A 26,941-nucleotide genomic window follows, 5' to 3' on the forward strand; every position below is an offset into this window, starting at 1 on the left:
GGGGCCAGCCTGGGCTGTCCGAGACTCTGTTCCAACGTACAACAAAACTAAGACAAAAGCAGCACAATTTAATGTGCGCGGACCATGGGGGCTCATCATGAAGTCTCCCTTGTGGAAACAGGAACTAGAAGAACTCAGGGTGTGTGTGTGTGTGTGTGTGTCTTTGTGTGGTAACAGTCAGAAACTGGACTAAGAATGAAGCAGGGAGGCAGATACAGCAGGTAAGTCGTGAGGTCAGAGGACACGTGACCAACAAATCAGAGGTTAACAGTGGAGCTGCATTTAACCTCGCCTCCTTAAGAATGCCTTGAGGGATGAGCTCATGAGCCTAGTGTCCAACACACTTTGTTTATGTAAGTGACATCTTACAAAACGATAGTGAAGTTTTTTACATATCTTGCTTGGATTTTTTGTGGAATCTCATCCCTCTGTTACTAATTAGCTATGAGAACCTAAGCGAGCTCTGTTCTCTATCTTTATTAAACTTTTTCGAATGGAAGAGAAGAGAGGCACAGCAGATAATACTTACATTGAACATTGCACTGGTGTATAAATCATTATTCATACTTTTAATTGGTTTAGCAACTTCTTCTATGGGGAGAAGACACAAGACAAGAATGATGGACTATCCCAGCACCTGTGTTAATGGATTTTCAATCAATGTGGACCCCACCTCTTCCTGCACCCCACCCCATTTCTGCAGACATTCCTTGGTTTGTAAAGACCCCGTGCTTTATACCTGAAGTGGAAGAATATCAAATTCGACCAAGAAAACAAAGCATTTCTTAAGTAAACAGTAAGGAGCTCCGAAGAGTGGGACCTGCAGGTCTCAAAGGCCTTGGTCCCTGATGGTCCAGTTATATTTTGATTTATGTCGGCCTGTGATTGCCCCTGTTTTGACCCAAGAGAGGATTGTGTGGGAAGTTTGTCTGTGAGATAGAGCTGCGGCGTTGCTCTGCAGAGTGTCTGGAGCCTAAGTGGATGCAGTGTCCCCGTCCAGCCTCTGATAAGTAGGGAAAGTGCCCACTCTGCTCAGCTGGGAGGCCAGCGCGGTCGTTAAGCCTGTGCACTCATTCTGTGAGGAAGAGGACAGCCGTAGTAACATCAGCGAATTGTGAGTATATTTTTTTCTCTAAAATAAGACGTTTTTTAAAAAAATCTTCTGCTGTCTGAATTAAATAGAAATGCCAATTTTGTTGTCAGTTTATCTGTTTACCAAACTGTATAATATTAACAGAAAGGCCGTTTTTGAGATCTTTAGCCTCTACCATCACAAGTTCTTTTTGGCAAAATTGAATAATATGACTGCTACCGTAAGGGTTAAGCCCTAAAAGTCATTTTCCTTAAAAAGAGAATGTTTTGGGGGAGTGCAGTGGATAACGCAGTAATTTCCTTCTTGCCTAGAGAAGCTCAAATCAATTCTGGGCTGTGGCTGGACTTAGTTGACAGCTGATCTAAGAATGCGAGTTGTTCAGGGCTGATGCTCCCTGTTCCATTTGCTAAGTGAAACCTGTTTTTAAATGACGAACTCACTGATAGTGTTTACAGTCTTGAAAGGCTCGACCATAAGTAGGTTCAGAACAACATGAAGTATACTCTGTTTAAGACATCTCTGTTGAAACTGTTACAATGATATAAATACAAAGACTAGACTAGGGGCATAGGTGCAAATTATGCTTCTTTATTTCTGAAATATAGAATGTATAAATTTCATAATTTCACTGATTTTTAAAATATTAGCATGTTTTCTTTTCTGCTATCATTATTAATCTATTAAATAGTTGAGATAATATGAATAAAATAGCTTTTTAAAAAACTATTTGCACAATTGTGTGGCTCTTTTTGCATGAACTATTCAGACTAGATGAATCTGTTGTGAAGGGAAGGAGACAGGTGATGGCAGGTGTTCGGGGAGGAGGATGAGAGGTGACATCTCATGGATTTGGGGTCTGGGAAGGCATTAAGGTGCTCTGGAGTTACATGGTGATGGCAGCTGCATCAAATATAAATATTCTGAATTCTATAGTTATGGCTGAATTTTATGAGCTAACTATATATCAATAAATAACTACAGGTTAACACACACACGGAAAGTGCCTTCTGTATTCCAAAGTAATTCTCATAAAGGAGTTGACAAACCTTACTGTCTGTTGTCCAGAGACATTCTTCCATTCCTCTCATTTTCTCTGACTAGGGTAAATTCTGACTGGAGAACTTTGGCTCTAAGATGCACCAGCATGCAAAAATCGTTTTGCATCAAAGAATAACTGTGCCACGCAGAACATTTTTGCAATGATGTGCTATTCTTTTAGAAGTGCTGTAAAAATGAAAATATTTTTCTTCTAGAGCGATCTACTTCTCAGCTATATTAATTTATGCTGTGTTTTATTTATATTTTGAATGGTACACACTGCAAGAGTAAATCTAAAAATCATGAAATTCCCACTGTGTACATCTAGTTATCAAGAATCAGCGGTTTTTTTACCGGCTAAAACTCTAGATAGATGAAAATTTTTGACACCAAGTTTTGACTGAGGAGGAAATGCAGAAGCATTTATAGAATGAAGGGTCTTTTTTTGTGAAAAATACACTTCTAGTAAGTTATATTTATTAAAGGGATAGCAGATTTTTTTATCCATGCCACGTTGATTATCTTGATAAAAAGTTCTCTTCTAGCTAAGCTATTTGTTTTAAATAAATATTTATTATGAAAGATAACAAGATGCGGTCCTTCTAGATCCACAAAGGCCTTTCTCTCTAGTCGGACAGAAACTTTCTCATGCCTTCAGTTTACTATTAATCTACTTGAGTGTTTTAAAAGTTGTATTCTGTTGCATTTATTTACTTGTGTCGTTTGTGAGTGTGTGTGCTTGTGTGGATGCACAGACGGTGGAGCGTGCGCAGGGCGGAAGACGACTGTGGGAGCCGGTGCTCTCTTTCCCTCATGGGGTGTCAGTTGTCAGGTTGTCACGCTTGATGGCATGTGCTGTTTCGTAATCCTACTGAATGTTTAAAACTCATTTATCTGTAATTTATTTTTGAAAGTTTTATTTTGCTACATATCTATATACGATACTCCTATTCAATATTTTAAGAACTTTATCGTAAAAACTTGCAAATAAAAACTTTGTAGTGGAATTAAATACTAAAAGCCTGAAATTTTGTGAAAAATTGGAGGTAGAGTTGATGTGAGTATTACTGTGAACACACAACACAGATATGGATTTCATATTTTCAAAGACCTCTCTCTTCAAGAGGGTAATGGATGTTTACCTCTCCCATGCATTCTGGATTACAACTGGTCCAGATCTGATGGTAACAGGTCTGATGTAGCCACTATTTTAAGACTTTTTTTTCTTATCAGAGTAAGAAGAATGTGATTTTAGAATGCTGGTTTTTATAACATGAACCCTGACAGTGGCATTAGGTCCTTTTGTGTGGTCAGATTGTCTTTTGTTTAATATGACTTGTCAGGTGAACCATTAACTAGAAAAGTCTTATGTAAGCAATGTGGATTGATTTTTAATTTTCAGACTATTTTAATTATTTAATGCTGTGCTTTATGAGGCTTAGTGATAAACACAATCAATTTTATTTTATTTTTATTTTTAATTTTTTTTTTCTCGAGACAGGGTTTCTCTGTAGCTTTGGGGCCTGTCCTAGAAATAGCTCTTGTAGACCAGGTTAGCCTCGAACTCACAGAGATCAACCTATCTTTACCTCCCAAGTGCTGGGATTAAAAGCGTGTGCCACCAACACCCAGTAATACAATCAATTTTAAAGTCAGGTGAATAACAACTTCAATATTCCAATAATTCAATATCTGATTGAGTCTCAAATAGAGAAGCTTAGAAAGAAATAGATGGTGTTGTTGTTTAATAAATAATACTGGCATGTTCCCTGGCAGGCTCGCAGAGCAGCCGCTAGTCCGACAAGGACGGCTGTCGGTCCCTGCAAGGTCCCCAGGGTGGCAGGCTGATCCCACCATGAGGCCGGGAGAGTCAGGCGGGCGGGTGCTGCGGATAAAAGGCTCACAGGACATAGTAAATAGACATAAGGCTACGCATAAGGGTAAACATTTATTACTTAAAGAAGAAGGAGAGGAAGGAAGGCAGAAATAGAAAAGAGGACAGAGAGAGGAAAAACATGTGTGCACACGCCAGGAGAGAGGGAGAGAAGGGGTTAAGATGGCAACCAGGAGGTCAGAAGTCGCTGGGAGTGGGCGTGGCTTGCCCTTAAAGGAATCAGACTCAAAGGAATAACAGATGGTATTGCTAAAATTACTACACAAATTAGACCTGGGCTAGCCTTGAACTCACTATGCCTGGCTTCGAACTCAGTGTGTAGCTGAGCCTGGCTTTGAACTCCTCATCTTCCTTCCTCCACTCTCCAAGGACTGGTATTGCCACCACATTCAACTCACAATTTTTTTGTTTTTGTTTTTTGTTTTTTGTTTTTCTAGACAGGGTTTCTCTGTGTAACAGTACTAGATGTCCTGGCACTAGCTCTTATAGATCAGGCTGGCCTCTAACTCACAGAGATCTGCCTGCCTCTGCACAATTTTTTTCTATGTAAGGGGAGTCTACTGACTTAAAGTAGTGGAAAAGCTTTCACCTACGTTGGTGTTATTACTCCTCAATGGAAGCTTCATATTGCAAGTACACTCACCCAGAGGCATCAGTCCTCCAGACATATCATACATGACTGGCACTGCACTAGCAGAGGGCTGGGGTGGGGGTGGGGCTCATGTGCCTTTAAAGGAGCCTAGGTCCTTTAGGGGAAACAGAACACAACTTTTAGACGTATTGCTATTGGAATCTTCGTGGAGAGAGAAATCTTATTACAGAGCTCACATGAGACGTATTGCTATTGGAATCTTCGCGGAGAGAGAAATCTTATTACAGAGCTCATATGAGTGACACACCAAAGAAAAGCTAAAAAATAATTTCAGATACTCAGAAGAGTGTCATCTATATTTTTGGCATGAGTGAAAAGTCCCACTTTTGATGGACGCGGTGGTACAGCTATGAGTAGTTCAAGGCCAGCTTGGGCGACGGGAGATTTTATCTCAAAAACAAAACAAAACAAAAAACAAAACCAATAAATAAACCAAAGGAAACCTTCCAAAATCTCTGCAAACATTTTCTTCTTGCTTTTTTTTTTTTTGGATAGTGTTTTTCCTTTTCTTTGATTCAGGTGTCTCTGTGTACCCCAGGCTAGCCTTGAACTCACCTCCTGCCTCAGCCTCCTGAGGAATGCACCACAGCGCCAGCTCCTTATCTTGTAAGCGGGGGATAAAACTGCAAAACAGGACAGCCTCTAGGGTGACCTTCTCCCCTCTAAATAGCTCCCAGCTGCAAAACTGTGGCTTCCTGTTTAGGGCTATTTAAAGACATCGTTTCCGGACTTTCTTCCCAGGAAATACCAAAAACTAACAAATTGTCCGTAAGGAGTAGTCTTAGATTTTGATCATTTTTCCCCCGCAATTTTCACTTTTTGTGTCTTTCTATTAAAAGTAAATCTGAAGTGCTGCTGTCGTTATCCAGCAGTGCAGAAACTAAGGCTTTGTCTTTGCCTTATCAGCACGCTGGAGAACGTGGATTTCCATAGGACTTAGAGGATTAGGACGGGTGTGAAAGCTGCCGGCTCCCACTCTTTAGCTTCCTCGGTGTTCGTGAAGAGGTCTGGCTTGGAATCTTACCTTAATTTAGAATCTGGAGATCTGGAAACCATTAGAATAATTTTTTTTTTGGTTTTGTTTTTTGAGACAGAGTTTCTCTGTGTAGCCCTGGTTGTCCTTGAACTTGCTCTGTAGACCAGCCTGACCTTGAACTCAGAGAACTACCTGCTTCGGCCTCCCAAGTACTGGGATTACGGGCCTGTGCCACTGCTACCCAACAGAATAATTTTTTTAAAAAAAGATTTATTTATTTACTTTGAGACAAGGTCTTATTATGTAACCTTGGCTGGCCTGTAACTCTTCACTTACAGACTGTGTTGGCTTCAAACCCAGAGAGATCCATCTACCCCCTGACTCCTGAATGTTAGGTTTAAAGACGTGTGCCACTATACCTGCCCAAACCACAACAAAAAATTACGATGCTCTTTCTTTTCTCCCCCCTTCCCTGTGTCTGTTTGTCTCTGTCTGTCTGTCTGTCTGTCTGTCTGTCTCTGTGTGTGTGTGTGTGTGTGTGTGTTCCTGTGGAGACCAGGAAAAGATGCTGGACTGTCTGGGGCTGGTGTTGCAGGTAGTTTTGAGACTGAAACCAAACTCTGCTATATGAGGAAGCAGCAAGTGCTCTTAACTGCTTAGTCATCTCTTCAGTCTCCTAGAACAACAGTAGTTTTGGGGGAATGAGTTCATGTTAAGAGCTGTGTTGAGTTTCACATGCACTAATCTGCTCCTTCCAATACCTTTGCTGGAAGAGTGTTGGTACTACAACTGATGAAGTCAAGATTCAGAGAGGTATAATACATGGTCCATAAATCAGTGCTAGAAGGGCTGGAGAGATAGCTCAGAGGTTAAGAGCCTTGCCTGCTCTTCCAAAGGTCCTGAGTTCAATTCCCAGCAACCACATGGTGGCTCATAACCATCTGTAATGGAATCTGGTGCCCTCTTCTGGCCTTTAGGCATACAGACAGAATACTGTATACATAATAAATAAAAAAAAAAAAGAAGAAAAATAAGCGCTGGAACAGTGTTCGAGCTGTAACTTCAAATTTGGCATGCTTCTAATGATTATTGCCAAATTTATTAAGTCATTTAAAGGTTGAGCAACAAGAAATTCGCAAAATTAAATAATTTGGTGTTTGAAAATATGAGAAATTGCTTGATTAAAATGGAAGTATAAGTCTCATGTATAAATTCCTCAAATTTTACTGTTTTTCTTTTCTTTCTTTCTTTTTTTTTATTTTTTTTGGTTTTTCGAGACAGGGTTTCTCTGTAGCTTTGGAGCCTGTCCTGGAACTAGTTCTTGTAGACCAGGCTGGTCTCAAACTCACAGAGATCCGCCTGCCTCTGCCCCCCCCCCCCCAGTGCTGGGATCAAAGGAGTGCGCCACCACCGCCCAGCTGTTTTTCTTTTCTAAAACATTGTTATTGTGTGTGTGAGAGAGCCCCCCCCCCATGATTTATGTGGGGAATGCATGTGTCATAGAGTACAGATGGAGGGCTAAAGACAACTTTGTGCAGCTGGTGCCCCTTCCCCACCTTTACATGAGGTCTGGGGAATTGAACTCAGGCGGCCACTTCTGTGGCAAGCTTCTCTACCCCTAGAGCAATCTAACCAGTTTAAAATTTTTATTTACAAAAAAAAAATGTTGCCACTTTTTGTTGGGACAGTCTTGCTATATTGCTCAGGCTGGTCTTATGATGGTTGTTTACAATGAAGATTGTCCTGCCTCAGTCTCTAGAGTGTTGAAATTACAGGCATGCGCTACCACACCTGGTTTTATATTGTAATTTAATAAAATTATAAGTAATCTGTTGCAGTTTTCCTCAACCTCAGGTTTTATTCTGAAAGTGTCTAGCATTGCTGAAGTCAACAAAGCAGTAGAAACTGGATCAGAGAATGGCAAATACCTATGTCACTGCGTCTGATGGGTACTGTCTTGCCGAACCCGCACAGCATTTTGGTATGTAATAAGAAACTGTAGTAGATCTGTTAAAACATTTGTGTGTGTGTGTGTGTGTGTGTGTGTGTGTGTGTGGCTGGAGAGATGGCTCAGCAGTTAAGCTAATCAGGAAAGCACTTAGACCAGACTCTGATTCCCAGCACCCATAAGCTGTCTCACAACTGTCTGTCCCAGTTCCAGAGGGTTCAGTCCCCTTCTCTGGTCTCTACAGGCACCAGGCACACCAGAAGTGCACAGACATACATTAATGCAAAATTCTCTCACACACAAAATAAATAAATCTAAAAAATGTATTCGATTAAAAATTAACTTGCAAGAATTGAAGTTAGCTTTAAGGACAAATAACATAAATTTATGTTAAATTGAACCTGAACTAAAGGCTCAATAGCCTCTTCAATCCTTGAAAAAAATTGTAAAGATTTAGTTATTTTCTTCTTTACGTGTATGTCTCTGTGTGACTGAGTGGATCTTCTGTGTAATGTGAGTGCAGGTGCCTGGGAAGCTGAGAAGAGGGTGTCAGGTCCCCTGCACCTGGAGTTACAGGCAGTTGTGAGTCACCAAGTGGATTCTGGGAAATGAACCCCGGATTCTCTGCAAGAGGGGCAAGGGCTCTTAGTTACTGGGCCATCTCCCAACACCCGACTATACTTGAGATTTTAGTCTTAGTGTAAGTCTTGGAAAAAAGAAGGAAAGGAGAAAGGAAGGCAAGTGATGCTAGAGATTTCCACATAGAGGCTAAGCCTGTGATATGATGATATCACACCCAGTTCATAAAGGGGCTCGAACTCTCATTTCCACAGGGCAGGAAAAGCCTAATTATTTACTGAGTCTTTGCTTTTTCCTATTTTTTTTTTGTGTGTTGCTGGGGATTGCACCCAGGACCCAGCATGCTGTGGGAGCACTTTACCGCTGAACCGTTTCCCCAGAAACGTTTGTCTTCTATCAGACTATTTGGTAGTACTCAGCACTGCACTGGTGTTGGATGCTGTGGACTGTAATGACTCGTGTGAATTATTTTAGTGAATAAAAACTACCCTGTTAACTGCTCTTGACAGTAGAAATTTGAAGTCTACTTATTTTGGCAGTTAGTCAGTCACTTTCTTCTGTGTGCTATAGAATGTCAGGCAGACTCTTTCATGAAGCAGAAACCCTGAAGGACTTTCTCAGTTTCTTTAGGCAAGTTCAGCAGTCATTTCTCTGTGGGTCCTGCATGTCCAGTTCATCAAGCAGACCAGGCAAGAGTAGTTTCTTGTCCAAATGGCTAACAAATTCCATAAGGAGTCTCTTCGATGCCCATCTTTTTCTTGAGTAGATTGGTGCTGCCAGGAGCAGATGTGTCTCATTGTCATGAAAAGTCCTAACAACTTCTTCTTCTTCTTCTTCTTCTTCTTCTTCTTCTTCTTCTTCTTCTTCTTCTTCTTCTTCTTCTTCTTCTTCTTCTTCTTCTTCTTCTTCTTCTTCTTCTTCTCTCCTCCTCCTCCTCCTCCTCCTCCTCCTCCTCCTCCTCCTCCTCCTCCTCCTTCTTCTTTTTGTAGTTTTTCGAAACAGGGTTTCTTTGTAGCTTTGGAGCCTGTCCTGGAACTAGTTCTTGTAGACCAGGTTGGCCTCAAACTCACAGAGATCTGCCTGCCTCTGCCTCCCAAGTGCTGGAATTAAAGGTGTGTGCCAGCACTGCCCAGCTGTGAAAAGTCCTAACTTCTTAAAATATTTTAAATGCCATATTTAGAAGGTCTCTGAAAGATTTCAAGAATACCTATCTAACTGAAATAGATCTCTATTTGTCTAGAAAACCTAACTAATATGACTATAAGCTTGACTATTATAGATGACTCCCTATTAACCTATATTCCATTATACATTACATTTTTAAATAAGTTGCACAAACATTATACCTTAATTAAGACCAGAAATATATATACACAGTATAATAAAACTGACCTTAAGTTTGTATCAATAAACCAAGATCCATATCAATGCAAAGTATTCATCTCTATAACATATCCTCCTTTAAATGTAAACAAACATTTATAGACAATATTTTGGAATATGGGCATAGTTCTTCTCCAAACTGCTTCCTGCTGTTTATTCGGCAATGTAATTTTTGGGGGTGTTCACAGAGCCCTTTCAGGGTGTCTTGATCCATCAAACCACATTAGTCTAGAAGAAATCCACGGGTCCTCATCTCCTGTGGAAACAAACGAAGAACCTCTTTTTCCAAAGCAACCTATCCTTACACCCAAATTCTGAGTCAAGATACCTTTATAATATACATGCTAGTTTAGCTTAACAGCCCATACAATGAAATGTCTCTCTGTACTTAGCTTCTTCACAGTCAAAAAATTCAAAGAAAACACAATAATATACATCATCCAGACTCTCTGTGCATATTTCATCTTTATGTGTCTTGTTTTTACTCTATTTCTTTTTAATTTTTTTATTATCTTTACTCCTTTTATCTATGACTGTCTGTACTCTGTCTCTTTCTTTTTTATAAACCATTTACTTCTTTTTATAACTCTCTATTCCCTTTATCTTCTCTCCCAAGCCTACATGTATTTTTTAAAACACACTGTGTCTCATTTAAAGGTCTTTTAAATCTGAATTTGTCTTTTTTGTGTATCTGCATTTATTTTCTGACCAGAAGTGCTTCTTAAAATGCTAAGCCCTTCTAATGAATGTAATCGGTAGGGGACGTAACCATTGGTAGGGGAAATACGGAAGTGCCTGCTTGCCCTGCTCATTTCAGCATGGCAGAGCTGTTTGTTGCCATTGAGAGCCATGCTCACAGCCCCATTTTTATGCACACAGCCAGTCTATGTTGCCATTAAGCAAGGTGTAGCAGTCTGCTCACAAAAACCATTTAAATGCTCTATTGCTGGACCTTGTTAGAGTTCATGCTGGCAGCACAGCCCAGAAAGCCAGTATTTCAAAATGGCAACTTTTTTCATGCTACTGCTGAATCAGGAAGACCTCTCTTAAAGAAGCCATTCTCTGCTTACTTCCAGAAAACAGAGCTCACCCAAGAAGATGCCTCTATCAAACCATGCTTAACTCTGTTCTTTTGTGTCTAGGATTTTTAAGCTTTCTCAGGTTTTATATGGATTTAATCTACTGTGTTGGTGTGCCAGTTTATTTCGAGGAAGGCTGCTTGTTGGTTCCCTGCTGCTCAGCCCCAAAATAATCACACAGAAACCATAATATTTAAATCACCGCTTGGCCCGTTAGCTCTAGCTTCTTGTTGATTAACTCTTACACATTAATTTAACCCATTTCTATTAATCTGTGTATCGCCATGTGTCAGTGGCTTACCAGGTAAAGTTCCGTCTGGCCCCAGTGGGGCTATATGGCTTCTTTATAACTCTGCCTTCTTCTCCCCAGCATTTAGTTTAGTCTGTGTTTCCTTCCACACCCACCCCCCTGCCTAGCTCTGTTCTATCCTATCACAGTCTCAAGACAGTTTCTTTATTAACCAATGATATTCACAGTATACAGAGGGGAATCCCACATGAGGAAGTGGGTCCAAACTTGACATTACCAAATTATACCAAGAGGCACTGCTCTGTATGACTTGGATGGGCAGGTGTTTGCAAAGTACCCAGGACTTTTCTAGATAAGGAGCCTAGGCAATGGCCTAGTTAACACAGGACTTATGGGGCATGGCTGTGGTCAGCCCGCCTAGGTCTGTGTGTGGAATGCTCAGTGTATTCTTTCTGAGCCTGTAGGCTTCTCTGCTTAGGGTTTTGCTTCCTAGAAGACTTGTTTCTGAGAGGGACGGATTTCCCACTTACGTATTGAGACAGTAGCCATAACAAAGGAAATGCAAAAGGTCGGGGAAAAACATCAATTTAAAAGCTGGGATATATTCCCTTTTCCCTAAGGAGAGAGACTAGATTAGTGTATCCACCACTAACTCTTTCTTCTGGTTCCTGATCCACCTCTGTACTCTTCTGGGGTGATAGCATCTATTCAGTATTGTAGTTCTATGTACTGTGTTCCTATTATGTTGGACAGGAAGCCCTAAGGTGCAGTGTTGAACTAACATTCTGTTGAACACAAAACATTTTGGAGTTTGAAAACAATTATGAACATTTGATATTATTTATTTATTTATTTATTCTTTTTTGTGTTAATAAAACTAGATATTTTGCCAGAACAAATCCATTACCAGCTGTGTGACACCGATTTCCAAGACCCACCCTATTGTCCGTATTCTACTGCTCAGTTCCCTCCAGCTCTACAGTCCCCAACTTTACAAAGCCATTTCAACACATATGGCTTGGATCCACACTATGGTGGTGGCGGTTGGAGGGGACTTGATGCTCGTGAATCGAGTCAGTCCACTTACATGGTTGCTCACAATGAGGAGGATGGATTCCCTGGGATACAAAGCTCCCAACCAACTTGTTCTTTCCGCTGGAAGGGGCAAGATGAGCTCTGCGTGGTTTGCGGTGATAAGGCGTCTGGATATCACTACAATGCACTTACTTGTGAAGGCTGCAAAGGTAAGGGCTAAGACATAGCAAAACAGACAGTGCTGCACACTCCTGGTATGCACACACAGGCAGAACACCCACACACGTAGAAAATGCTTCAAAAAAACTCAAGCAATCATCTCTTCTCCTTTGGGCTAAGATCAAATGTAAGCCATGAGAAACAAAACCAGGCAGAAGCAAGTTTAAAGGGATCAATCTGTATCAAAGGCAGGAGAATAAAATGTTAAGTTTAGGGTTAGTTTCTCTCCTTCTTTTCCTTCCTTCTGTCATTCCTTCCTTTATTCCTTCTTTTCTTTTCTTTTCTTTCTTTCTTTCTTCTTCTTTTTTTTTTTTAAAAACAGGGTCTCAGTGTATAGCCCTGGTTGTCTTAGAACTCCTTATGTAGACCAGGTTGGCCTTGAACCCTAAGAGATCTGCTTGCTTCTGCTTTCTAAGTAATGGAATTAAAGGTACTGGCATGTACCACCATGCCAGATCCTAGGGTTAATTTCTTTCCTTCCCCTCTTCCTCCTCTTCTTCTTCAGTTTCTTCTCCTTTTTGAAGACCAGGTCTTTCTATGAAGCCTGGGCTGCCCTGGAACTCATTGTAAAGACCAGACTCTCCTTGTACTCGCAGACATCCACCTGCCTCTGTCTTTCAAGTGCTGATATTAAGGGCCTTCCCTACTAGATCTGCCTCTTCATTTTTGATGAGGAGTTTCACATTTCAGTATAAAACTCAATACATACAAGCGAAGGTTTTCCTTTTTCCTGGAAGAATTTGATGCTGGAACAAAAACATAACCTTCTATTAAGATCAGAATGTTAACCATGACATCTTTTTATGTGGTTGAAATAATTTACACTCTTGGAGAAAATCTGAAATAAATGACTTCTCTGATTCTAAGTCAAAAGATTTTTTTTCTTGGTAAAGAAAGAGAAGAAATTGAAAGTCTGGATGCAAAAGGCAGTGTTTGTGAAGAGTGAGAGTCTTCAATTCTAATGGTTATAAGCAGTCTGGCCCTTCCTTAACCAATAAGTGTAGGGACGGGAATGCAGGCAGGCGCCAGGGCGCTTAGCACCTCATTTTGGATTTGATCCTAGCACCCCCAGAAAACTAACCAAGCCAAACAACAAACAGTTATGGCACTGTAACATAAACAAACGTGTATGTTCAGGGTAAAATTTTACCTGTAAGTCTTCTCAACACTTGTAAAGAATTGCCAAATGGAGACTACAGGAAATGAGGTAACAGCATCCTGAGTAGCTGGGCAAGACAAGGCTGCTTTTAAATTCAGCATCTCCCCGTTGAAACTGAGCTGAACAACGAGGTACAGTTTTGAAAACCGAAGCTGAGCTTTTATTTTGTTGAATTGAAATCATGAAACAACTCTCTCAAGTGTCTACCGAAAGTGAATATGTGGCAGAATTTTAGAAGGGGCATTGACTAAACTGGCAACCTCGCTGGAGAGAGCAGAAAATGGCAGGGATTACCCTATCGGATGAGGAGTGAAGCTGGAGAGGGAAGAGAAGGGCTTTCTCCTCAGAGGTGGAAGGGCTCCACAAGGGGGCGGGGCAGTCTTGAGCGGCTCTCCTGTCTTTGTGGGCTAAAATCAAAATGTGGGGAAAGAGAGGCTTTTCTGACATTTTTGTTTTAGATGATCACATATTCTATCAAAGGAACATTGAGCGATGCTTTGTGGGCTCTTGATATTCTGTAAAATGTTAAAAAAAATTCTTACAGGTAATTTACCTATAATAGAATAGAGTCATCTTAATGTGATAATCTCCAGATGTTATAGCGTAAAGGACAACCTCATGAAGGACTGAGTATACCGATTGGAAAGAATTAGGTAACTTTCCAGATAAATGTATATTTAAGAAATACACATTTTATTTTATTGAACTAATCTAGTTAACTTGATTACTTTATTATAAAGATAAAATGTTAATAAAATGAGCAGTAGCTAAAAATATCAATGTTAAACTTTGAAAACTTTTGTCCTTAGGTTTTTTCCGCCGTAGCATCACCAAAAATGCAGTCTACAGGTGCAAGAATGGCGGCCACTGTGAGATGGATATGTACATGCGCAGAAAATGCCAAGAGTGCAGACTGAAGAAGTGCAAGGCAGTGGGGATGCTGGCAGAATGTAAGAGCCACTGTGTTTGTGGCACTGTGTTTGTGGCTTGGTTTTGTTTTTCTGAGGGGATTCAACATTTTTCCAGCTTTAATTACCTGGCAAGGAAGTCACCATGATCATGTAGGTGGTTTCCCGGGGCAAGGCTCCCCCATTGCACCAGGATGTGCTGACCCCTATGATTTCCACAAATGTGGGAAGCTCAGCTGCATAATTTGTACTGGGCGGGGGGGGGGGGAAGCTCCTTTCACCCTCCCCTCTGTACAATAACATTGAATTTAAAAAATAAAACAGCCAGGTGGTGGTGGCTCATGCTTTTAATCCCAGCACTCGGGAGGCGGAGGCAGGTGAATCTCTGTGAGTGTGAGGCCAGCCTGGTCTACAGAGGGAATTCTAGGATAGCCAGGGCTGGTACACAGAGAAACTCCATCCCGAAAAACCAAAAAATAAAAATAAAATAAAAATTGCAACCTTATTGAGAATAAAGCATTCTTTATGAGTTATTTTAATATTGTCATATTTGTTTACATATGGACACATGCACACCACACACATGTGCACATTGATTGCTCAGTATGGATGGCATTTTAAATTTAAGTAGTGATTTCCATAAACTTTTCTCTATACTATTTTGCTCTAGTTTTGGAGTCAAAGATTCATTTTAATTAGAAGTTCTTTTGGGGCTGGAGAGTTAGCTCAGCAGTTAACGGCACTTAGTGCTCTTGCCCAGTTCCTAGTCTGCATGGCAGTTATTCACAGCCTCAGTTACAGAGGATCCAGCACCCTCTTCTGACCTCCGCAGGAACCAGGCATGCAAGCAACACACACACATAAAATAATATACATAATATTTAAATGATCTTGTATTTTAATGTTACTTAACCTAAAATTATATACCGAGTGGGAAAAGTGCAAAATTTAAAGGTAGTAGTTCTCAAAAGCCTTCCTGTTATCCAGGTATCCATAGCTCACTAGTAGTTAATACATGGCTATCGGGACCTGTTTCCAAATACCCTTAGCGATTAGCACGTTAACATATGAGGCTTGGGAGGCGCAATTCAGACCAAAGAAACCCTGGAAAAATTGTCTTTTATTTATTAATTTATTTTATAGACAGAATCTCATTATGTAGCTGGTCTGGAACTTGAGAAGTATGCCAGGCTGCCCTCAAACTCATCGAGATCCCCCTGCCTCTGCCCTCCAAGTGCTGGGATTAATCACGTCTGCCACCGTACTTGGACCAAAAGTTGCCTTTTAACCTGTGTCAGAAAATGCTTGTGAAAGGAACTCAGAGTCTTCTGAGGGGCTCAATAAGAGAAATGAAGCACCCTTTGCTGTAACTTCAAGGAATTATTGTAAGCAGAGGCTGTGCTTTGTTTCCTGGCCACCCAGACCCAAATAATCACATGAAAACTTTATTACTTACAACAATATGGCTCAGGCATATTTCTAGCTAGTTCTTACATCTTAAATTAACCTACTTCTATTATTTTATATTTTACCATGAGGCTTGTGGCTTGTTACCTCTTGCTTCTTGGGTGGTTACATGGCATCTTTCTCCTTCGGTAGCAAACGGCGTCTCTTTGATTCCACCTAGTCTTGCTCTATATCTCTGTTCGGATTTCCCGCCTGGCTTTATTTTGCCCTGCCATAGGTCAAAGAAACTTCTTTATTAATCAATGGTAATAAAACACATTCATAGCATACAGAGGGGGAATCCCACATCAAACTGTGGCAAGATGAAGCAAAAGAATTGATGAGCATAATTATTGTGATGGGTGAACATAAGCCTTATTCACATTATTTTATTCTTACTCATCCATATCCTGCCGCCATTGCTGTAGCTCTTCATAGCATGTTTACCCAGTTGTCCTAATACCTAATACTTTGATCATCCCTTCCTCTTCTCCACTTCCTCCCCTTCTCTTCTTCCCCTTCTTTCTCCTTCTTTTCTCCTCTCTTCTCCCCTCATTCATATCCTCCTTCTCCCTTCCTTCTCCCTTTCTTCTTCTTCTTCCTCCTTAGTTTTCCTTCTTGTGGCATTGAAGGTTGAGCTCAGGTTTTTCCATATATTTTACAATCTATCACTAAACTACATCCATGGACTCCTTTTTTACTTAAAAAAAAAAGAAGACAGGTTCTGTTCAAGTTTCCAAGGCTGGATTCAGCTTGTGATCCTCTTCTTATAGGCTCTTGAATAATTGGGTTACAGGTGTGTAACTACCACATCCAATATTTGATAGGTTTAAAATGGTTTCATATTTTTGGGTATTCTTGTTCTCTGACAAATAATAATATAGAAGGATTTTAAGGTTTGTGTTTTGTGGTATATTTCAGTTCCTCATTTATTTTTATTTAATAGGTGTGTTTTAAATATTTATGAATATGACAGGTATATTGATACTTGTATAATTTTGAGTAGTGACTTATGGTAGCTGTTGCTGGTTCAGTAAAGGCACCAATGGACGATTAAACATTCTATAAAAGCAATAAACATCAGGCTGGAGAAACAGCTCAGCATTTAAGAACATGCACTGCTCTTGCAGAAGATCCGAGTTCAGGTTCCAGCACCTGCATTGTGAGGGTCACAACCGAGAACAATTCCAGCTCAAGAGGATGTGACTCTTCTGGCATCTGTGGGCACCTGCAGTCACGGGTGCATAACCACACACAAATTCATTAAAAGTAAATCTTTAAAATCAAACAAGCAAAACAACCCTCAAATAAATATTATTCACATTTGAAAAATAACTAAATGCTTTGTCTGGCTTGTAGGAAAAATTGAATTAGCTTATTTTGAAAATCCCAAGAGAGTCTTTCTTAGTAAAGCCAGTGATAAAAGTTATAGATAGGTAATTCTACTACTTTGTAAAATGACAGTCTCATTTCCAAGATGCAATTAATGTGTAAATTTTTTGTGTAAAAATCTAAACATAATTTGGAAATCAAAAATTAGCTCTTAGGTTTTGTCTGGTATGACCGCATTTCAAGGAGACAAGATAGCCATGAAGGGAAAGTAACACCGGACAGTTCGTTAAAGCACACATGCACAAGAGACGTCTGTGATCATATACTCATATAAGACCATTTTCATCAAATCCTACAGTGTTATCTTCTGAGACAAAAAATGCTTTGTGTGAATTTTGTAACATCACAGGTTTGCTCACAGAGATCCAGTGTAAGTCAAAGAGGCTTCGCAAGAACTTCAAGCAGAAGATTGCCCTTTACTTGGATGTCCAAGGGGAAGATGACGGAGCAGACAGCAAGCTTGTGTCATCCACCACCAGATCTGGAAAAGGGGCAAGACTTTGCTTCCATACCATCTGCTGTTTCTTTATTGACAATGGACGTGCTAGGCACATCTTACAGGTGCCCTCTGTTTCCTTACAGGTTCAGGAAAGCATGACACTAACTCAAGAGGAACATCATCTTATAAATACCATAGTGACTGCTCACCAACAATTCACGGTCCCTCTAGGGGAAACAAGTACCTTTGTATGTATCCACCACTGGCAAGAAATAACTTGTAATGATTGTTATTGGGAAATGATAGCAAAAATGGCTAAAATGTCAGTAATTACCTGAAAGAAAATACCATTTATCATTTTGATTTCTTTTTTATGGATTTGCTGCAGGAGTATTCCAACCCTGAACTAAGTTTTCTGAGACTCTCAGAGGCAGCAGTCCCACACATACATATGCTGGTAAATTTTACCAAGGGACTCCCAGGTAAGATTCTGCTTCATTATTTTTTAAAGATTTATTTATTTTTATTTTTTGTGTTATGCACGTTTTGCCTGCAAGTATGCATTCATACCATGTACGCACCATATCATGGAGGTCAGAAGAGAATGTGGGATCCCGTGGAACTGGAGTTACTGACGGTTGTGAGTCACCGTGTGGGTGCTGGTAACCAAACCCAGGTCCTCTGCAAAAATAACAAATGCTCACAACCACTGAGCTATCTCTCCAGCCCCAAATTCTCTGTTTTTAAGGTAAAGGGGTAGCACAGCAAAACAAAACCTCTAATGTGAGACTGATTACACAGCTCAGTGACAGGACACTTGTCTAACGTGTGGGAGGCACTGGCTTCAGTAGAAAACTTTATTTTTCCAGTAATGCTACTTCTAACTTAAAAAAAAGCTTATGTTATGCACTTCAATTAATCAGGTGGGTGTTAATCTAAATATTTACAAAATTTTTTATAACGATGTAGTTTTTTTCAAATGAATCAGGAAACAAAGAAATTCCCTATAGTACTAGAACAAGTCATAGTTGACTAAAACTTAGTTATATATAACTCAGTTTCTTTATATATGCAGGTACAATAGCTCACTGTAAAATTACATTCAAGGCTAAAGCAGCTATATTTGATGTGTTATTGCTAGAAGAGAACTGTCACCTAGTTCTGATAAAAGTCTAAAATATTACCTCATAGAATCAATAATTTTATTCAGACTTGAATTTATGTATTGTGATTATTCCCAAGAAGCATTTAAGGATGATAGGCAAAGAAATATTTTTTAAACATTGAATTCATGAATATTATCTTTTGATTATCTTGTTTCTTCATGCTTTGTTTTTTTAAGGATTTGAAAATTTAACCAGTGAGGATCAGAGTGCATTACAGAAGGAGTCGAAGACTGAAGTGATGTTCCTTCTCGCAGCCCAGCTTTACAGCGGGAAAGAATCAACCTCTGGAAGTAAAAAGAAAAAAGATTTCCATCTAACTTTCACATAGTCATGTTAAACTTAGCAACAAATTATGTAATATTAAGCATTCACATACAGAAACACATTTTTAAACACTGTTTTTTGGAAATAGACTCTCATGTGCCTTAGGTGTCCTAGAACTCACTATATAGCCAAGGAGCATCTTGAACTCCTGATGCTCCTGCTCCCACCTGCCAGTTGATGAGACTACGTATGCATGCCTCTATGTCTCTATGTCTGGTGTATGTGGTGCTGGGGATGGGGATCAGGGCCTTGGGCATGTTAAGCAAGAACTCTACTCATTGAGTCATAACATCAGCCTCTTTTTATTTTTTCATTTTATTTTACCAATTAGTGTAGAAACAAATGCCTCATGATAGCTGTTTATAAATAGTTTTCTAATATATTCATCCAGCATTTTTTCTCTCAAAAAAGTCATTCTTTTCAAAGTTGAATTTTTTTTGTTCTTGTGAGAATTTTGCAAACAGAGACTGTTCTTTCATTCCCAGGCACCCAGACCTGAATATTCACACAGAAACTATATTAATTGCAACATTGTTTGGCCAGTGGCTCAGTCGTATTGCTAGCTAGCTCTTACATCTTAAATCAACCCATTTCTATTAATCTATGCATTGCTACAAGCCGTGGCTTTCTGCGAGGTTCTGGCATCCTTCTCCTTCAGCAGCTGCATGGCATCTCCCTGACACCGCCTTCTTTCCTCCTCTATCTTTGCTTGGATTTTCTGCGTTGCTGTATTCTGCTCTGCTATAGGCCAAAGTAGCTTAATTATTAGCCAATGGTAATATTCATACCATACAGAGAGGAGTCCCACATCAGAATTTCATACATGTATACAAATTTTTTCGATCACATTCACCCCACTTCCTCCTTCTCCAGCTCCCCCAGGATTCCCCACACATTTTTCTCCTCATTTCATGTCCTCCCCTACCCTTCTTAAAAATAACTTAGTGACTCTAATTAGTGCTCATATGCACATGGGTGTGGGCTCATCCGCTGGAGCTTGTCAACTTTGAGGGACCAGGCCCCTAAAGAAAGAAACTGTATTCTCCCCCCACAGCAGCTGTCAATAACCAACTGCTCCTTGGCTTGGGTGGGTGGGGGCTTCTGTGCTCGTAAGCCAGGCTCTTCTATGGCGAGGACTTTCACAGGTGTTAAAACATTAAGGCGATGATGATTCTAAGACACAATGGAGCTCTAGGTGAAGACTGTGTGCTGGCTTTGAAACTCACAACTATAGGCTGCTTATCTGTAGAGCGCCTCTGCGGAGGGGTAAAGTAGGCTAGTGTTGAATTTACTGTCCAGTACCTGTGACTTTGGAGCCTGTCCTGGAACTAGTTATTGTAGACCAGGCTGGCCTCGAACTCACAGCGATCCGCCTGCCTCTGCCTCCCAAGAGCTGGGATTAAAGGTGTGCACCATCACCACCCGGCAGAAATACGTTTTTTTGTTTTTGTTTTTTGTTTTTTAAATCAATCAACCCTTTGAGTAGAGCAGGAAACCCATCATTGTTCTAGTGTGTGCATGCAATAATTCAAAAGTTCTATGTTGGTTGAGGATAAGGGAAGAAGCAAAATGACAAAAACAAAACCAACAAAACATTTTGCCAGCAATGTCAGCTGCCTTCACTAGCTGCACTTGCTACAGTGCTAACCTTTTTAAATGTACTTATTTATTGGTTGTTCTTCCCTGTATACACTAAACCATAAGGTTGCTAATGGGAGGCTCTTGATATCCCAGTCCCTGATTGTTTGAATAGTGTTTGCTTTAGAGTCTCTGCAGCCTCTGATGCACTGAAGAAATGCTTGGAGGGTGTGTGTGTTTAAGAAAGGCAATCTTTATAGTATCGTGGAAAACTCATTTTAGAGGGTCTTCTCTATACTCTTTCTACAAAATATGAACTATTAATCTGTTTTTACATTCCAGTAACAAAAATGCTAAAGATATTATTTTAGGGGATTGTTTTTCACACGATAGTTATGTTGGATTCTGAAAAGATAGTGGATTTACTCTCTATATAATGATTAGGGGAAAAATTAGAGTTTGTACTTTTCTCTTTTGCTAGGTACTATGAGACCATCAAAGCCCTCAGCTCCTGCAGGGAAAGCGCATAATCAGGGCAATGATGAAAATGTTTATTCTTTGGAAAACCTTTTCAAGGAAGGCGGTCCTTCTGCTACTCTAACTGGTAACCTCGTGCAATACAAAGTATCATCCTGGGTGACCTTGCTTCCTTTTCTCCCTTCTTTTAATTTTATTACAAGGAGAATGCCATGGGCTCTTCATACAGTTGCTGGTTTGTCTGCCAAGAGTGTTTCAGTGGTGAAACCCTTTGTGGACACAGCCACTACATTTGTTATCGTGAGGCAGGTCACCAGTGAGCGTTCTGTTTGTAATCATCTTCTTCTGGCTACAACACTGCAATTCTTTCCATATATAGGTGGGGACCTTCTGAATTGTTCTTGCGGGTGCTTTTCAAAGTTTCCTAGGATGCTGATAGCATATACAGCCAACATCACAGTATCAATGACTTTATGGGTAAAAGAGTGAGCCTTACTGTGGATAAGAAGCTCCCAGAGAGGGGCTTCTGCAGGCTAAAGGCTCTCAGTCCCACAGTCTCCTATTTGGACCACATGGTGACACCCTGCCATTGTTCTGGTTTTTCTCAACTGCCCACCTACTGAGCCCACCACTGAGTTTCAGGCATGGCCTTCAAGAGCACACACAGCAAAGGGAATTGTTCTTGCTGTTCGTCACAGAGGCAGCCATCCTGAGTCCCACCCTTGCTTCATTTTTCTTAGATTTGTTTGAGAGAAAGAAAGATAATCACAATATGTTTGCGTTTGTTGCATTCTGATGAAAATACACTTATATTGATCTTTTTAGGTATTACTAAAGAATTCATTGCCTCACTGTCTTACTTCTACAGAAGAATGAGTGAACTTAATGTAACAGATACTGAATATGCTCTGCTTACAGCAACAACAGTGCTTTTCTCAGGTAAAAACTGTCAGCTTTAAGGCAGTGGGTGACATCTGCGCGGGATCACGAAGTTGCTGGCTATTAATCTGCTCACTGAAGTCGAATGCAGTGATCATTCCATCAGAGTTTGCTCGATGAGACTCCTTTTAGCTCTCCGCAGTGTTGTAACTTCCTGCATCTCAAAATGGCTTTCCTGCCCTCATGCGCTCTTGGATACACCCTCCCAAGCCCCTGAGAGAGAAAGTTTCTTTAGGGAGTTAGCTATAATCTAATCTCCATTTTACTTCTCTTACTCTTGAATCCTCTACAGTCAGATTTCACTCCATCCTGTCCAGTTCACCACAACCCGTCAATAGCTTCAGGTTCTTGGCATTGCTGATCCTACAGGGCAGTTCTCCTCGGTCTTCATCCTACTCAACCCATTAGTTATGTTTGGTAGAGAGCTCATAAGCACTTAAAAGAAAACAATAGGACTTCCTGTTTCCTGTGAGCCTTCAGGTGGAGTTTTGTAGCCATGATGAAGATCTCTGGTGTGTTGGGAGGACTCGTCATGTTTTTTGTGTCAATTCATCATCTTCTTGACATGATGCAGTCCGCTTTACACACTGGCTCCAGGTTAAAGTGAGACAGTCGCTCAGCATGGGTACCACACTGCTTCAGGCCACTGAAGTCTTCCCAGGGTACCCCTGCCCCGTCTTGATTGATCAGGCAGGACAGATGTATGTTCTTTTTTTTATTCTAACTTTCTGTGGCATCAGGGTTCAAGAAGGCTCACTAGGTACGCCCATTGAAAGGGCAATCATGTAGGCTCCAGGGCAGCCAGATTTCATTATCCACTTTCCAGTACTGGATAGCAGTATTTACAGTCATCTGAACTTGAATATTTGGAAAACCAGCTAAGAGTGTTACCTAGGAAAAGTTCACCCTGACTGGACCATAAAAGTCTTCTTTCTTTCAGTTCAGTTTAGGAATTCAGCTACAAATTCTGCATGGAGCAGTAGCTTAGAACTCAGGTGTGCTGTCTGTCTGAGGATTTCACTGCCTCTTAGAAGTGGGACTAACAATGTGGGTGGCCAACATCCTTTATACTTTTCAGTGGAATCTTCTAAAACAAGGAACATGCCATGCACTCTACATATAAAAATGTTTTCAGTGGGGCACAGGGTTCGCCTAAATTATACATTTGTCATTAAGATACTTGTCATTGAAGTTTTATGATGAGAAAAACTTCATCACTTTTACCTCTCCCTTCAGTTGATCCCTGTTTATTTCTGTTCTCAGGGCTCAGATATTTATTCCCAACAACTTACCCGCTCATGATCTTGGCACTCCTGCTCACTGTTAGGTGGAAATGTTAGGTTCTCCTTGCAGACTGTAGTCCAGCCAACACCGTGTTGCCAACCGTGTTGATACTCAATACCACAAACAGAACCAAAATTGTGCAAAAACTGTCATTAAGCATGACAATCTTAAGACATTTCCACTCCAAACCAAACCACCCAACCACTAACTCATATGGGCGTTTTTCTTTTGTTAGCCATTTAAAAATATTTATTTATTTGTGTGTATTTATGTGTGTGTTTGTGCGTGTACATATCACATATGTGGAAGTCAGATGACACCCTATGGAAGTTGGTTCTCTTGTTCCACCATGTGGGTCCTGGAGATTGTACTCAGATAGTCAGGCCTCTCTGACTGAGGCATCCCACCAACCCTGAGAGCTTTTTTGTTTCACTGAATCTCAGGAACATCACCCCCTCTTGATTTTTTCCTGTTTGTTGGCAATTCTGTGTTTCCTTTATCTCTCCTCTTCATCTCTCACAATGATAAATATTTAAGTTGCTCTAAGACTCAGTTTTCTTTTAAATGAACTCATTATTTTATGAGTATGTTTTGTCTGCATCTGGTGCACCATGATGTGCCTTGGGCTGCCGAGGTCAAAAGATGCCAGATCTGACAAGGCCCTGCTTTCTTCTGTACTCACTTCCTTCATGGCTTCATCCTATCTCTTGGCATTAAAAGTCTGTGCGTATCTGATACTCGCAAACTTATCTGCCAACTTGGTGTGCTCCCCCAGAGTTTATTAAATAGACTCCTTAAGATTCCAAGCTGAACACCAGAGACTTTTCAACCTCATCCTTTTATATTTCCCCTCAACTTGTACTAAACCATATCTTCATCTTCCAAATTGCAGGTGCAAATTAAAAAAATTCTTAACATCTTTTCTTTCTCCTATACTAATAACACATATACATCAAATCTGTTGGCTTAATTCTAAAGTATATCTCTAGCACTTAACCCTATCCTTCCTTCCTTCTGTCTGCCTGCCTTTCATTCATTCATTCATCCATCTATTTATTTATTCATCTATTTATTTATTTATTTATTTATTTATTTGAGACAGGGATTCTTTGTGTAGCCCTGGCTGTTCTGGAACTCACTCTGTAGACCAGGCTGGCCTCAAACTCAGAGATACAACTGCTTCTGAATCCCAAATACTGGGATTAAAGGTGTGTTCCACCACTGCCTGGTTTACTTCTTACTGTTTCTAGCCTAAGGAGTGTACTTGAATCCACTTATCTAACTGAATTTTCTGATTCTGTGCTCTTTGACTTTCTCTCCATTAGTACTGAGAAGGACTCTCTGAAAATGTAAGTCAGATCATGCCATTCATTCCTCTGTTTGTACCCGTTGGTGGCTTCCTATTTTGCACAAATTGAAGCTAAAGTTCTTTCTATTATTCTCTGTTGTTCCTTTTCCTTTTTCCGTCTTCTACCTGGCCATTGCTTTTGACATAGAAATCCACTGAGCATGGCAAGCTCTTGTGCAGAGCCCACTGTTATTGATTCATCTTTTGTCTCTTTTTGCTCAGAGTCCTATCTGTTCCCTATTTACTTTTCTCCACAGCAATTCTTATTTTATTTTTGCTTTGTAAAAATTTTTTAATTTATATGTTTTTGTTGATGTGTATGGTTTCCTTGTCTGCATATGATCTCCACGTGCACAGTGTCTGTGAGTCCAGAAGAGGGTGTCAGATCTCCTAGAACTGGAGTTACAGATGGTGGTGAACCACCATGTAGGTGTGGGGATTGAACCCCAGTATTTGAGAAGAGTGGCTAGTGTTCTTAACTGCTGAGTGCTCTCTCCAGCCCTCTATTTTTGCTTCTTAAGATGTATTTGTCTTTCTCCTCCTCCACCCACTGCATATTAAGAACACAGGTACAATAAAGGGAGCCTGTGAGGTTCATTGCTGCATAGTTAGTGACCCTATGGATGAGGCTGCTGAAGCCTTCAGAATTTCCAAGTTGGCTCATATCTCAGGGTAGGAAGCCAAAACGTCTTACCCCTTGCTCTTCTCATTGGCTGTAGAGACGTTACTTGCTATTTTAAAGATCCAGGTAAGCCTCTCACGACTGTTATATTCCCACCATTATTCACTGATCCCTTCCTTCCCCTGGGACTGTGTGGAAATTAACGCTCTACATTTCGGGAAGCTGATCTGAAAAGTGTGATAAAAGTAGAGCGTAGAGCAATGGAATAACGTGAGATTAAGTAAAACGAGGAACAAAGACAATTATCAAGTCTAATGTGAATTAGGGTCCTGTAAGTACTTGTGACTCGTATTATTTAATAGCTGCATTATTTTAAATGAATTCATTATTTCTACCACTTTAAATCAACATTTAAGATAAATATGTTTTTCAGATCGTCCATGTCTTAAAAATAAGCAGCACGTAGACAATTTACAAGAACCAGTTCTCCAGCTTTTGTTTAAATATTCGAAAGTGTACCGTCGGGAAGAGCCCCAGCGTTTCGCTCACCTCATAGGGCGGCTTACTGAACTGAGAACTCTGAGTCACAGGCACTCGGAAATCCTCAGTGCCTGGGAAACAAAGGACCCCAGACTGCTTGTGTTACTCTCTGAGAAGTGGAATTTGCATGCATTTTACTGAAATGGAGAATTTTGAGGTTTGTCTTAAAATTTCAAAATCAAAATTGGATGACCGATTGGAAAATTGTAAACAAAACCACGGTGTTACCACACTTCACTATAAAATGGAGATCCTAAGGGCTCATTAGATTTTGTGGAATTTTGGACTCTACTCAGTAGAGAAACACTCTAGGATTCTTCTCAATGGAGCCATGTGGTGGCACATTTCCTGTGCTTGGGAGATGGGGGCAACAACCTGACTTTAAGGCCATCCTGGGTTGGATAATAAGACTAAGAAAGAGAAGAACTGATGGCCACTGTTTCTTCGTGAATCCTTTACCTAAGGAAACTAATTGTTTTCATTTAGCTGAAAATATCCAATGTATAAATGTAAACAGAGGTTAGTTGTATGGTTGTATAAGGCAGTGTGTCTGCCCCACTGATTAAGGACACAGTGATGGAATAAGAAGCTGGCTTAAACCTCTTCTTGTGATGGCATTTCATGGATGATTAAAGAGGAAAAGATCTTTTCCTATTGTGTCTGCTTTGTATTTTTGAAGAAGTATATGCTAATTATACAAAATAGTGAGTTCCACTGAGAAAATTTCATACCTGTATATAAGATATTTCAGTTGCATTTACCACCCACTGTGTACTCAGCACACAGTGCTGATGCCCTTCTTGCCCCCCCCCCCCCAACCCATTGTCTCCTTCTACTTCCATGTCTTAAAACAATACATTCACACATGCAGGAAAACATCTGACTCTAGTCTGAGTCTGGTTTATTTTCCTTTACATGAAGATGTCCATCTGTTTTTCTGCAAATGACATAGTTTCATTCCTCTTAAGGACTGAATTGTGCATGTATATCTGTGTATATCACATTTTATTTATCCACCCATCTGCTGATGGCACCTAGTTTGATGCCATATCTTGGTTGAAATGGATTTGCTGCAAGCTGCCGAGGTCCCAAAAGCAGCCAGTCTCAAGTAGGGATGGCTCATGACCACTCGGCAGGAAGGTGGCTGGTCCCTGGCAAGCCATGTGGGCAGGC

The 26,941-nt window shown here is 40.4% G+C and overlaps 1 protein-coding gene and 1 non-coding gene across 3 annotated transcripts; both read left to right on the forward strand.

Annotated features, from left to right (window-relative positions):
* Positions 1 to 515: 515 nt before the first annotated feature.
* LOC125405635 (bile acid receptor-like) lies at positions 516 to 26,444 on the forward strand. 2 transcript variants are annotated; one of them, XM_048442226.3, is made up of 11 exons: positions 516 to 1,114; positions 7,508 to 7,634; positions 11,774 to 12,136; positions 14,115 to 14,255; positions 17,401 to 17,543; positions 17,634 to 17,738; positions 17,879 to 17,972; positions 18,833 to 18,946; positions 21,040 to 21,162; positions 21,861 to 21,974; positions 25,662 to 26,443. In XM_048442226.3, exons 2-11 carry the CDS (start codon positions 7,571 to 7,573, stop codon positions 25,907 to 25,909), a joined length of 1,509 nt encoding a protein of 502 aa, XP_048298183.3. In that variant the 5' UTR covers positions 516 to 1,114; positions 7,508 to 7,570; the 3' UTR covers positions 25,910 to 26,443. The 2 variants fall into 2 exon arrangements, with proteins under 2 accessions (XP_048298183.3, XP_048298185.3); XM_048442228.3 differs by lacking the exon at positions 516 to 1,114 and having other exon boundaries at positions 7,515 to 7,634; positions 12,055 to 12,136; positions 25,662 to 26,444.
* LOC125405692 (U1 spliceosomal RNA) lies at positions 14,334 to 14,503 on the forward strand. Its single transcript, XR_007233664.3, has one exon. It is a non-coding gene; the product is annotated as a U1 spliceosomal RNA (small nuclear RNA).
* Positions 26,445 to 26,941: the final 497 nt, after the last annotated feature.

This window comes from Myodes glareolus, chromosome 17 (genome assembly GCF_982192425.1).
Source record: "Myodes glareolus chromosome 17, mMyoGla1.1, whole genome shotgun sequence".
NCBI lineage: Eukaryota > Metazoa > Chordata > Mammalia > Rodentia > Cricetidae > Myodes > Myodes glareolus.

What these genes read in the sequence shown, in the direction of transcription:
- LOC125405635 (XM_048442226.3), top strand. Translation starts at nt 7,571, where the DNA reads ATGGCAAATACCTATGTCACTGCGTCTGATGGGTACTGTCTTGCCGAA. An exon ending in TACTTGTGAAGGCTGCAAAG is followed by an intron (nt 12,137 to 14,114) that starts GTAAGGGCTAAG and finishes TTTTGTCCTTAG; the next exon opens with GTTTTTTCCGCCGTAGCATC. An exon ending in AACAACAGTGCTTTTCTCAG is followed by an intron (nt 21,975 to 25,661) that starts GTAAAAACTGTC and finishes TATGTTTTTCAG; the next exon opens with ATCGTCCATGTCTTAAAAAT.